General features: G+C 34.5%; 1 protein-coding gene across 1 annotated transcript in view; it reads right to left on the bottom strand.

Annotated features, from left to right (window-relative positions):
• Positions 1-14,048, bottom strand: part of EYS (eyes shut homolog) — an 868,863-nt gene that overhangs the window by 252,534 nt on the left and 602,281 nt on the right. The window contains exon 35 of the mRNA XM_027698171.1: positions 4,629-4,773. Within this exon, the coding sequence (XP_027553972.1) occupies positions 4,629-4,773 (145 nt within the window). The remainder of the gene's footprint in view (positions 1-4,628; positions 4,774-14,048) is intronic.

The following is a 14,048-nucleotide window of genomic DNA, read 5'->3' as shown; positions in this document are numbered from 1 at the left end:
GATATATTTGTATGCATTCCACTTAATCTTTTATCTTTATTTAGAAGATTGCTCTCCTGGTACAGAAGCTTCCTTTCCTTCTGAAACTCCCCTGTTTTAATACTTGCAAAGTTTAATTATAGAGAACTGCTTGTGTTGAAAAGGAGTATGAAGATATAATGACATTTCACTTTCTCAATACTAAAATAGTATTAAGTCTAGAAATATAAATTACTGGAGCAATTATAGCAGCAGAAATAACAGTATTACTGCAATCAACTGCTGCTGTAGGTATTTGAAAACAATCCTTAATTTTCCTTTGAGTGTATTAATCTTCTCTGCAGAGGAAAAAGCTATTGTAAACAATTAATGATACTAAAATTGACATGAAATTAATTATTCTGAAACAAGTCTTGAGATTTCAGAAATAATTTTTCTTTAATTTCTGATGGAAAGTCTTTTTTCAGTGTGTAATTTTTTTTCTATTCCTCTGTTGTTGATTTTAAGTCTTAAAAACCAGTGATCATAAACCCAATGTTTTAGAAAGATGATATTTAACTGTTTAGCTGATTTTGACATTTACCTGTTTATTAGATGTGACAAGTCTGAAGTATGCCCATCATATTTTTTATCAGAAAATAGGACACGATTTAAAAATAAGTAATAGACAAATCTGGCACAGAACTGAAGGGGGGTGGTTTCACTATGTAGAGACAGCAGAACAAGATGTCCGCCAGCCAGCTATTTATGGTTTCGCTTTCCTCCTACTGTTCAGCTCTGCCGTCCTACACTGTCAGATGAATCCACTAGACTTTGCAAAGACAGTTTACAAAGTCATAAAAACAATTTCCTGCTGCACACAAAACAGATTGCAGTGCTTGAACTTGGATGAATTTATCCAAAGTGTCCAGTGCATATATCTGTTACCTTGTTTTCTACCCACATCTTCAGATACTTCAGAATTCATACCCAGGCAAATACTTTTCCCATCTTTGGCCTGTGGGTATCTAAGATAAAAGAACTGTAGATGTATAGGAGGATGGAGTGGCACAGACAAACTCTTACGTGCTGATTACAACTCCCACTCCCCATCCTCCTGCATCGCTCAGAGGAAGGAGATAGACGAGTTGTGAGTGAAGTTGAGTCTGGGAAACAAAGGATTATCTACTGCCCTCTGTTTGTCCACAGAGCTGGTCAGCTTAACAGGGAAGGCAAGCATACTGATCAGGCAGAGTTTCCTTTGGTAAATCCATGCTGGTTGTTTCCAAGGATCTGCTTGTCCCTCATTTGTTTCTACATTTATTTCAGGAAAGAGTTGTGCCATTGACCTGACCAGCTCATGCTTACTCATCTTCCTCCTTGGTTTTTTGAAGATGAACACGACATCACATTTGTCTTTTTCCTGTCCTCAGGGATATCCTCTGATTGCTCTAGGCTTTCAGAGGTAATGGAGAGTGGCCTCGTGACAGCACCAGCCAGTGGTGTGTGCTTGTAAGCATCCTATCTGGGTCCATAATACTTTATATGCCTGGTTTACTTAAGTAGTTCTCTACTTTTTCTCCTCACTAGCCACAGCCATTAGGCCTTGTGATTTGGGAGGTCTGAGATTTTCTGTATAGTGAGGAAATCTATTGGGGTATTATGGCATTGCTTTGCCAGATGTCAGAGGTGTTATTTCAAATATATCACTACCTTAAAGATTATGGCTCTGCTCTCCTGAACTGCTTTCCCAAGCTGTGGCAGCAGCTAGGGAAATCATTAGAATTGTTACACCTTGTCTTACATTTGGGGGGTACTCTGACTCTAGGGAATACCAAATAATAAACATACAGACAAAAGAGAAATATGTGGAAAAATATGCACAGACACTTGAAAGATGATTAGGAAAATGTGGTATAGGAAATCCTCAGAGGACGCAATATTTTACCCTGGGGGCTTCCCAGATCATATCAAACTTTACTCAAAATGAAAGGAAAAGGAATCTAGCCTGGAAATTAATAGTGTTGCATGAGCCAATCCCAGTAATACGGAACTTCTGTGTCAACAGTTTTTGCTACTGACAGCTAGAAGTTCCTGTTAGTCAGAAACTGAAGGAGTTAGGGTCTGAAGTCACTGTTCTCTCCAACTTCCACAATATTGGAAGGTAGAAGAGCCAACATCAGAGCGAACTATATCATTGAGAGAAGGGACTCCAGTAAAACAAGACAATGTGTTATTAGGCCAATACTCTGGGTATCACAAGGGTCATTATTGAACTTGACTTCAAGAGTGATCAGAGCACTTGCTAGAAAAAGCTGAGTCACAGCTGGAGCAGAAATCTCCCTTGAAGCAAACTGCAGGATGAAGGTCAGAAACAGACCTTTTCTATTTAAGAGTTGATGGAGGTTTTACAGTAGAAGCCTGACTGTCTGGGTCTAAACTGTTGAGAAAGAAACTTTCTGGAGTGGTTTCCTACTGGGATTGAAAAGCTCATACAAAGTGTACTTGGACAGACAGTTCTCCATTCCCAGACAAAAAGGGAAAAATATAGCCTTTATAGACCTTATGTGGCTTAGAGCCTACAGACTTTGATAGGGAAGTCAAGGAAAATAAAACTTGCCTAAAGCTACAAAAATGTAAAAAATAAGCAAAATGAGACACTAAGATCAAAATGAACACAAAAATAATAAACAAGCAAAGAAAATACAGTGAAATAAAAGCCTGAGGTTATCTCAAACAGAAAGTAATGACATACAAAAAAGCTCAGTGGAAAACTAGAGAGATAACTGAGAGTAAAGGCTGCATTTTTTCCTTTTGGGGAAGTTATAGGAATGTATGCTTTCCTCTCTATATGTAATAGAGGTTAAGTATCACCAGCCTGAGCACTTGCACAACTGCTACATCTGTAACCTCATTTAGATGACAAGCATCTCACCTGCATTAAGAATAGAATAATCCTGCATTAAGAATAGAATAATCTACTGAACTGCTACATCCTTAAAGAGAGAAAGTCCATGTTGATATGACAATCCAACACATATATAGGCAAATTTTTTTAGCAGTAAATTACCCTTAAACCATTGTGTCTTATTGCTATTTGAACTTCCTGAAGGTAAATTTATTTTTCTGTATTTTATGTTGCCTTTAGCTAGTGAAGAGCTATTTACCATCTCAAAATTCATTCTCATATACATATTATTATTATAACTCTCAAAAAAATTGCTTCTTTACCTTCTCCTAAATACATAGAATTGAACTTGTACATGGACTGAATTCTCTAAACCTTCACTATAAATTCTATGTGGTATCCCTAAAAACATTTCTCTTAGCTTCTAGAAGATAGGTCATTTAAACATTGAAAATATGATTTTCTTATATCTTATTAGTATAGAACATTTATTGAAGATACATTTCTGTAGTAAATAAAATTTTGTATGCAACTCAGGATAAAATATTGCAGATGAATAGATAGTTTGTGTATTAAGGGGAAAGTTGTATAAACAGGAATACTAGCTGATGCGTTCTTTTAATGCCAGTGTGTGGTATTTAGAAGTATACTTTTGGCTAGATACTTTACAGCCTTAAAAGCACCTACTCACAGGAACTTCTAAGCTGGATTTCCACAGTCTTGCCACTTCATTGGTTACTGTGCAATTTATTATAGGGTAAAAGCAATCTAAAAATGCTGCATTATAATAGCAGCATTAAAAACCTGGTACTTGAAATTACTCTATTTGCCTCGTGATAGGATGACCTTCACTTACTGAAGAACAGAACAGAAATAAAAAGGTTAAATCAATTGTCATAGGCTAAAGCCTACCCAAAATATGGCTTAAAAAATTAAAATTGGACTACATATGTCCATCTCTGACTATATGATTTTGCTGTGCACTGGGAAAACAAAACCCCACAGATTAAATTTGCTACAGTTGTGGGGTGACACCTATCCAAACACCAGTGTCTAGATAAATGAGACCCAGACCACAATAACTCAGCTCTAACAGTTTAGTTTATTTCACTATGTGTGGAAAATATACAAACACTCACAAGTAGTCTTTGTTATGTAATGTGAACAGCTTAACTTTCTGGAAATGCATTTGGGACATGAGACAAGAGGGTTAAAGAGTCCAGGTAGCAACACAGGTTGTCTTTAGACAAGGAAGTCAGAGACTGACTTTGGTGCACAGTACCAGTTTCAAATGAATTACAGGGCCTCGGTCTTTCATCTGTGCAAGCATGAAGAGTTTGAGTGATAAAAAAAAATTATATTGGAAATCACCTAAGTGATGTGCGTTTGTTATTGTGACTGTTGTACCTCAATATCCTCCACAAGAATATTTTTCACATCTTAATAGAACTAGCACCTGAGGTAACAGATACTTCCTCTAAATTTGATCATATTTGTTCCTTAACTCTGCCTAATCAAGGCAAACAGGATTTCAGTTCATAACTTCAGACCAGAATGTTGTTTCTATTCACTTATCAAAGTCCCACACATGAACAATACTCTTCAAGGGACCATAGTCATCGCTTAGGTGTAATTGTCAAAAAGCTGTAAATAATTTTTATTTTTTGCATAGTTTAAATCTCTTCAGTTATATCCTACTCAACATGCCATTTTTAAAATAACAAAAATCTTAAATAAAAATAAAAAACAATAATAAAAATACCTGTTTTGTTGCGTAACGATGAGGCAAACCACCAACAAATATGGATCCTGTTTTAAGCCAATATGAATTGGACCAGAGATTTCTAGTTGTATTTGAAGATAACTTCAGGATTGACAGTTCTGCTTCACATGGTACCATGCTTTGCCTGTGTAAATTTAGAAATAGGTACATTTTACCATCTGACAAATTAATTAGGCTGTTACTAAAGCAACAAGGAAAGAAAATCAAGTACATAGCTGGTTTATATTACAGACTATAAACATAAAAGAAGCTGTAAGTTGGCATGTCTTTGGGGTTTGAACTTCCATTAAAATGAAGCTGTATTGTAAATCTGAGCAGAGTAATCGCTTAAAAAGCCAAAACACATAATAATGACACAAATAAAAAAATAAGACAATTATTAACAACAAAAAAAGGCTTTGTAGTTTGAAAATAACCCACCTATTGACCTCAAATATTTTAAATATCCCTCTTTCTCATCACAAAAAGGATATAACCTACAGAAGCACTTTAAAACAAATAGCATTTTAGAAATTGCAAAGATACTATGATATGTAATACTTATCATCAAAAGCATCATTCCTAAAGCTGAAGGCAGTAATTTTAGGCCCTGATATTAATATATCCATTCCCATTTCCCTCCCCCATCCAAACATCCTCTTAGAAGTGTTGCTTTTAACAACATGCATAAATTTTCAACAATAAACAGAAGGTACTAAGGTAATTGGTTTCCTTCAATTTTTAATGATGCAAAGGTCATTTACATTACAATAGCCAACCGGCAGTGAGCACTTTATCTTCATGTAAGAAAACACAGTGAAGAAATATCAGAACTAAACAAATCTCTCATGTAGAAATTTCTTTCAGTCTATCCTTCTCTCTTTACATGAAATAAATCAGAGTTCAATCAACTATATGTTTAAAAATACTCAAGTGCCTTTGTAAAATAGGTACCATAAAAATAGTGAAAATAGCATATCCAGGAAACCCCTCCAAAACCAGAAGGAAAATAACTCCAAAGCTACAGCTCTATTACAGCAACAGTCTGTAATTTAAGTAGAATGTTATACATAAAGTATGCTTCAGTTTATCTTTGACAATGCAAAATTACCTTCTGAAACTTCTTAGTTACAAAAAGAGCATTTCTTCCTTGTTAAGTTTTCTTCCTTATTTTCTGTCAGATGATGATATATAAAGGATTTCTCACATACTATTTGATAAGGTCTTCTATAGTTTTTTAAATGAGAGGACTGAGAGTTAACATTAGCAACATTTGCAAACAGTTCTTTATGTTTTCCCTGTAATTCTGTTTTGAGATACTTTTGGAAAATTATGCAAAATAGTTTTATCTCTTTAACAGAAACGCCTATAAATGTTTTTGTAAGAAAAATGGCCCATCCATACTATGGTAAATAACTTCAGATGAAGAACAGAAAAAATTTGTTTTGCTGCTAAAATAAAAATTAAGTAAAGAAATAAACTAGACTTTTGATTCTGTCGACCAAAAAATCATTTTTTAATGGATCAGTTTATGGAATTTTTTTTCTCCTCTCAGGTTTTTTTGAACTTGCTAATTAATAGCTAATACGAATGAGAAAAAGGAGCTAAATATATCTAGAACTGCAATCAAGGAAAGGAATATTTTCCTAACATATTTTGTAGATATTATACAATGGCTGTATGTCTAAGCATACACACAAAGCTCTGGAGCACACTGTTTTCATTATTGGCTTCCAAAGGAAGTTTGCTGATAATGTGTGTAACTGTCACGTACATTCTCTGTAGCTCTATTTGCAATGATTTGGCAGGTTTTCCTAAGGCTTGAACCCAGTATGACATCTTGGATATTTACATTCTACAGAAGAAAGATGAGGTGAGAGTTCTAAGGAAACAATTATGATTCTGCAAATATTTAAAATTTCTTCCCTTCCTGATAAAGTGATATTGTAATTGTGAATAAAAGCATAATATTAAGACAGCAATATTTCTTAAACACTTTAAATCAGACTTGTTTTAGTGCAACATAAGTCTTAAGATGGAGTGGAAGAGGGTCAGGAATGAAACTGACAGGCTTTTTTTTTGTAACGAATTGACAGATGTGCTAAATGAAGTAAACCTGCCCAAACATCTTCTTTTCTGTATTTTTTTTAATTACTATTACTTCTACATATTTTGAGATGTTAACACTGTAACTGGTTACATGACCATGTATGTAGTTCTATCACACAAACACCCCATTTACAAATGTAGTTCTTTTCATATTAGCTTTAGACAGATTTGTTACCTTGTCTTTAATAGCTTATGTGATTGATACCCAAAAGGATTTTTGTGTGCCTATATAAAAAAAAGTTTGAAATTAATACCCACTATTTGTCAGAAAATTAGTTAATGCAATTCAAAACATGAGCTGCCTTCACTCTAAGCTTGTTAGAATGTCAGCCATGCACCTCTGATTGTGTTTGATTGAATCTAGCAAGGTCTGACCAAATTAGAATAACAACTTTAAACTTATTGTTTAGCATTTGCTGATGATATAATCACTGGGTTATATATGCACTGTATGAAATTTCCATCAGTCTTTTAGAATACTTTTCCTACAATCAGCACATTGGGGCTTTAAAGGTCAAGTAAGATGATAGAGCTTTTTGCATAATTATAAATGTGGAAATGCATACAGCAACTCTCAAGCACTTTCGCCGGGTAAGCTACCAGTAATTGTGCCTCAGTCTAGCCAGCAGTAATAGCTCACAGTGTCCTCATTTGTAATCACATAAATGTAATGATTAAATATTGGCCTATTAATTATAACATGAAGATGAATTCTGTCTAAACGGTACTAAATCCATTGCCCAATGTCTCGCAGGTTAGAAGGATGGAAAGGTCAGACAATAATTTGATAACTGCTGGATAACAGTACCTAAACATGACAGTGTCTGTAGGAAATCCAAATCCTTTTATAGAATATCCTTACTTTCTGACATTTTTCAGTGATGATTAAATGACATTTTGGGGATTATCATAAAATGGCAAAAAAGTAACAAAACAAATGGAGGAAGAGGAGGAGGGAAAGGGAGATGTTCAGATAAAGTATTAAGTGTCAGTCATGCTGTGCAGTCTTGCTGGAAATAAAAATTCTTGACCCTGTTTTTTTCTAATATGAAAGGGAAATCTGTTCTAGAAACAAGACTGAAACTTACTTGTCTCTAGAAATTTCAGTTTGAATGTGACCATGCTAAACAACAATAAACAATTAACTAATAACCACTGAACTATTTAGGATGTAACCATTGAACTATTTAGGATGTAATATTAGAATTCAGTCAATTAAATGAAAGCAACAAGATATTTGGAAACGTCTACATCAAATACGAGTTGTGAATGCCCAGAACTAAAAGAATTTTTATTATGACATATTCTAAAAAAGAAATAATTCCTAAGTTCCTGAATTTTATTGAAGATAATTGTTTAATTAAAGCTGAGAACATTTTCTTTACATTTGATTATTATTTTACATTTTCTTAATGCACATTTAAAAGGTGGCATCAATTTTGCTCAGTACTGGTTTTGAAATCTTCAAAGCTTTGCAAGGGTGTTTGAGGCAATTTCAGGAATGGAACTTCTAGACCTCTCGAATCAGTGAGGTTGTGCAGGTTTCACCCTTGGAGATTTTCAAAACGTGATTGAATAAAACCCTGAGCAACCCAATCTGAGCTCTTGGCTGTCCCTGCTTTGAGTATGAGGTTGGGCTAGAGACCTCTTGAAGTCCCTTCTGCACTGAATTATCCTACAATTCTACAATCCTGAGACACTTTTCTTCATCAAAGAAACCCCCACAATCCCATACTAATATTTACAGAATAAGGCAGAATCTCTTATTACCTGCAGTAGATTTATTTAGATAAAATATATACCAGTTACACTCACAGTCATTAAATTTTCACTCTGCAGCAAGATGCACCATTTTAGACTGCGCAGATCTGTTGGTACTGACTCTGCCCTACTGAGACACTAGGTAACACACACTTTTATGTTGCTGATGAACTAGTGAGCCAACAACACATTTTTTCTCATTCCCTCTGACAGCAGACTCATATTTACTGGGCCCAAAGCTGATTTCTTGGCTGGTCTTAGAACATGATTTAACTAAGCAAATAAGAAAAATGAAGCTAATGATGTAAATTTCTCTAATAATACAAGGTGGGGAGAAAATAAACTTTGATTCATATTCTAAGAAGTAAATAAATACAGTACCCCATTTTCTTTTCACAAACGTTACACTTACACTACTACACTAAATAGGGCCACAACATAAGTTCAAATCCTGACATGTAATCATCCATATTTTTACAAAGTCATCACTGTTCCTGTTACAGTTGCCACTGAGGTTAGCTATCACCTCCAATTCTGAAACTCAAAAGGTTTGCTGTTAGTGCAATTCAGGAATCATTCCAAACTCATGTTGACAAAATATTTTACCATAGTTATTTTTTTAGACACGACCTGGGACCTAGTTAGCCTCAGGTCCAGAGAACAGCCTTCAGATTTCAGTTTATTTAGTACTTAGATTTAGCTAGAGAAAAACCAATGATCTATGCCTCTGGCCCTTTCTGTCTTTGCAGTTTCCTGCTTCAATTTTCTTACTGTTCTCATCGTACCAACCTTAAATACTATTTACAGAAATTAAACTTAGAAAACAATATGCACTTATTTAAACTTGATGCAGATGTAAATGAAGTGTCATTTAGTGAAAAGCTTGGCTCAAATGAGAGTACTGTATTCAAGGATTAGAACTGGATTTAGACTTGCAACACTAATTTATAGTGCAACTGAAAGACTGTGTTGAATAAGAAGCTAGTGGAAATTCCTATTTACATCAACTCTACAGGCCAACATTATTTCTGATCTCTATACCCTGTCTGTGTGCTCCTTAATATAATTTCTAAACTTGTAACATGGGGCCAAGGCAGCCATAGAACATTGAACCCACTTGTAGTATCCGTAAGTATCCTTTGATATTCCTTAGAAAATAATATAGAACAAAGTTTTAGGTATGTTGCCTGTTACTAGAGTCCTATTTTACTGTTTTTATGTTTCTGTCCCTGCAAGAAGTTTTTTCAGAAGTAGGAAATTTTCATTCTTAGAAGTGACACTAATGATCTCTTTTGAGATCGAAAACAAAAGAAAGTAGCTATGACAGGAGCATTGTTAGTATTTATTTAGGTAAATAATCTGAACAAGAATATATTACTATACACCACAGATTTGTCTCTTTTGGGAGTCTAAATTTTAATGTTTGAATGTCTCCTTTGATTGCAGAGTTCTGAGGATGTGTAGAATATGATTTGTACCCAAGATGTGGCATGACTAAGTAAGCTTTTATCTTAAAGAGGCTGTAAAACAACAATTTGTATCAAACTAATTGGTGGAATTAAATTGCTATTAACTGTTATTATGATCAATTTAGTATAATTAAATCCACTGCATTCAATGACATTGTTAGGAAAATGCAGTTTCTTATTCTCTGTTGCCTCATAAGAAGTTTGTGAAAAATAGCCACTCTGTGGAGCGTGCACATTAAAAAACATGCACAACATATTAAGCTTCAATTTCATGATAGTTTTTATTTCCATTAAGGGTTTTTTTTAGCATTGTATTGATACAAAATAAAATAATACTATTTAGCTGCAAAAAAAAGTGAAGTAAGTTTTAAGCTTTTGTTTCATTAGATTTAAAGTGCAAGTTCTTTTGTATATTGAGACAGATATGTGAGCAGAAAGTCCACTTTCCCTCTTCTCAATTTCTGAAAAATAACTGCAAGATATGGAAATATTAATATCAAGTTTCCTTGTTATCTTTTCTAGGTTTTTTCCATTTCCACCATTCCTTTCTCTGTGAAATCTTAGTTCTTAAAGAATAAATAAATTAATTGTTGTAGTGACTTCAGAATAGCAAAAGGTATTCTTCCATGTCTGGCAATGCAGAACTGATATCTTTAATACATAGTGTTCAAAAGGACTGTGATCACCATAGTTGTTTACTGAAGAAGTCTTGTTTGTGAAAGAAAAATTAAATTGATCATTTTAAGAAGACTAGCGTAAAGCTAACATTTTAGAGAAATTCTGAAGTTAATGGAGGACTGTGAATATGTACAACAGATATTGTGGAACCTGGATCATTTCACTGGCATTTCTTATACATTTATAGGTGTGGTTTAACTAGCAGTTTAGGTAAAGGACTCTGTATAAGCTCTTGCAGTATTATTTAGTAGCCAAAAAAAGAAAGAAGGAGAATAAAGCAGTTTAAACATGGTAAAAACAACCATGTCTCCTAAGGCTATGTCTCCCTTTGAAGGTATTCTGAATTGTCCCCCTTTTGTTAAAATGATTTCTCAAAAAAAACCCATAAAGGAGCCCCCTCTTTAAAGATAGACTTTATTTAGGACACAAGATAATCAGATTTTAAAGGAGTTACTTTTTAAATAATGAAAATGTAGCAATAAGTGTGATGGATTCAATGAAAGCCTTGAAAGCAAATTTATTCTCTAACTTTACTATATATAGTTGGTCCTAAACAAAATCTCCTTCCTTCAATGTCCTTACAAGGCTCCCCTTACAGCTTGCCACCTACAGCAGGCAGGCTGCTTTTTTTTTTCCTAGGATTTTCTCAGTCTGTGCTGTTGCTGCAGCTCTTTGCAAGCTCCATCCTGCCCTTCAGGGAGACAAAGCTTATTTGCTTTCAGAAGAGGTGCAATCTCCCTGCCTACAGATAACTCAGACTGAAAGGGAATCATGTGGGATAAAGTAGAAAGACAGCTTCCTTCTTACTAAGTAGAACAGTATTCACACAGCACTGTCTGAATAAACAAGACAGCTATACTTCCTGCTCTCTGTATATATCCCTCTTTCTTCAGTAGAGAAAAGGATGGCTTGCATCATCTTTCAAATACTCATGTTGCCTCACATTTGCCACAGTATGATGACTTTAATAAAAATTTATGCCTTCAGGCTTCTGGATGCAATGTGTAGAACTGGCTAATTATTTTTGTTTCTCCATTCTCTGGGACCTGTCTCAAATAACAGAGCTTGAGTTTTGTGGTGAAAGTATATATAGAAGGTAAAAAAAATCTTTGAGGTGAGAGTGAATTACACCTCTCAGATGTCTGTCATTGCTTGTTCTTACAGTCAGGGTCACATACCTGAGACATAGGGTTAGCAGGGTCAGAAGGGAATCTTTACCCACCTTTTATTTTCAGCTTTTCACTAAAGTACTGGCTGGGGTTTGTCAGACAGAATAATCTGTACATATAAATTACCCAGCATTGCTGTGGGCTTAGGAAGAGGTGACCACAGTAAAGTGTATCTCAGGAAAATATTTTAAAAATAGAAGGGCTTCATTTAATTGAATTTGTGTCTTTCTGAACAAAATATTAGTTATTTATAACACAGCAGAGGTCAAACTAGTGGTCCCTTGGTGGTCAAATAAGTGTGGCCTGAAACTCTAAACCCAAGAAATTTTAGAAATTTTATCTTAGATAGAAATGGTAGCCTGTGGTGCCTTATGCTGCTGTGTTCAAATGATGTAGCATGTTCATCCATAGAGGGAAAAAGAAATTCTATAAATTATTTTTTAATTCCTATACTGACTTTTTTTCACTAAGCTTCCTTTCTGATAGCTGGTATATTTACTCCTTATTAATATGCATCTATTGTATAAAATATATTGTTATCACATGCGAAAACATGACTTCTTAAAATCACTTTGATTAGGAAATCAAAGTGCTCAGCACATTTGAGTGTATAAAAGAAAGTACTGGATTGTGTGTATTGTATATTTTAGATCTGCTTTCCTCAAAACAAAATCCCTACAGAAATAGGATACTGTTACATTCTATTACTTTTTATAAGGAAAAATTATTTAAAATGTATTAAAAATGTCAGCTGATATTGTTACTACTTTGTTTAAAAATAAACAATTGGGGTTATTTTGATAAGAAAATTATGAATGTTCTGTGAAATTAATCATGTGAACAATGGAGTTGAGAGGTATTGTATAGATCACATGGCATAGAATGGAATTTAAATACTCTTAAACTGACAACCAACTAAGGACATGTCCTGAGGAAAAGCCTCCAGCAAATACGTAAATTGTTGAGACAATACGTCTAACAGATATGGCATTTAGTGATATGCAGCAGTCAGTAAGAGAGGGTATGTTGTTTCTTTGCTTTTTCTAGTGAAGACAGACAGAAAAAGGTAATTGCAAGTAAGGAAAAAAATTAACAATTTTTGAATCTAGAAATAAAATAAAATTTTCTTTTTCATAATAAAGATAATTCAAAGAATAGTAGAACCTGTAATTGTGATAAAGTAGTTCTACCACTGAAGTTTGATATGTTCTCTTTTCAGAAAAAAAATAATTCAGCCTTAAAATAATTTAAAAATATCTAAGATTAGTAGAAGATTACTGCAGTGATACACTGTACTTGAAACTTATTTCTGTACACAGAAATTAAGCTTATCTCTGTAAACAAAAATGATCTTCAGCTACAGAAATCCATACTTACTTACAAAGCAAACTGGGTAAGTATAAATTCATTGATGGCCTACCGCTTTCCTTAATATTTCTTCAAAAGCAGATATCATTAATGCTTTCTCAGTATTCAATCTATGTATGGATCAGTTTGCTTATCCGTGATTTAGGGAGATGCTGCTATTCCTCTCTTGCATCCACAAAATCATTATTTCCATAGTGTCCTAACTCATTAAAAAGGGAGGATTATCACAGAATAATAGAATCACTTAGGCTGGAAAAGACCTCTGAGATTACCAAGTCAAACCATTACCTAGTACTGGAAAGTTCATCATGTCCCTAAGTGCCACCTCTAAACATCTTTTAAATACCTCCAGTGGTGGTGACTCAACCACTTCCCTGGACAGCCTCTTCCAATGATTAACAACTGTTTCTCTGAAGAAATTTTTCCTATTATCCAAACTAAACCTCCTCTGGTTCAACATGAGGCCATTTCCTCTTGTCCTCGACACTGCTGCTCTCAGTGAAGTTCGTCTCCACAAGGAAAGCAGCCTTAGAGAACGTGGTGCTGGTTACACACTCTTTTGGTCAGGTAAACCCAGAACCAAAAGGCATCTTTCAGGAGTTGGCTTCACGATTAAAAACTCTATTATCCCTAAACTTGAAAATCGCCAACAGGTTGCATTCTGCATTCTGATTGCATTATCTCCTTATGCCTTCCACTACACAACAAGCAACATATAGTCCTCTTTAGTATATATGCCCCAACTCTCCAAGCTGACCCTGTCGAAAAAGATACATTTTATACTGACCTACACCGCCTTACCCAAAAGGTGCCCGCAGATGATAAGATCATTATCCTTGGTGATTTCAATGCCAGAGTAGGTAAGA

This window comes from Neopelma chrysocephalum, unplaced genomic scaffold (genome assembly GCF_003984885.1).
Source record: "Neopelma chrysocephalum unplaced genomic scaffold, ASM398488v2 Primary Assembly neopelma1_23b, whole genome shotgun sequence".
Lineage (NCBI taxonomy): Eukaryota > Metazoa > Chordata > Aves > Passeriformes > Pipridae > Neopelma > Neopelma chrysocephalum.
This window is presented reverse-complemented; position numbering and strand designations above follow the sequence as displayed.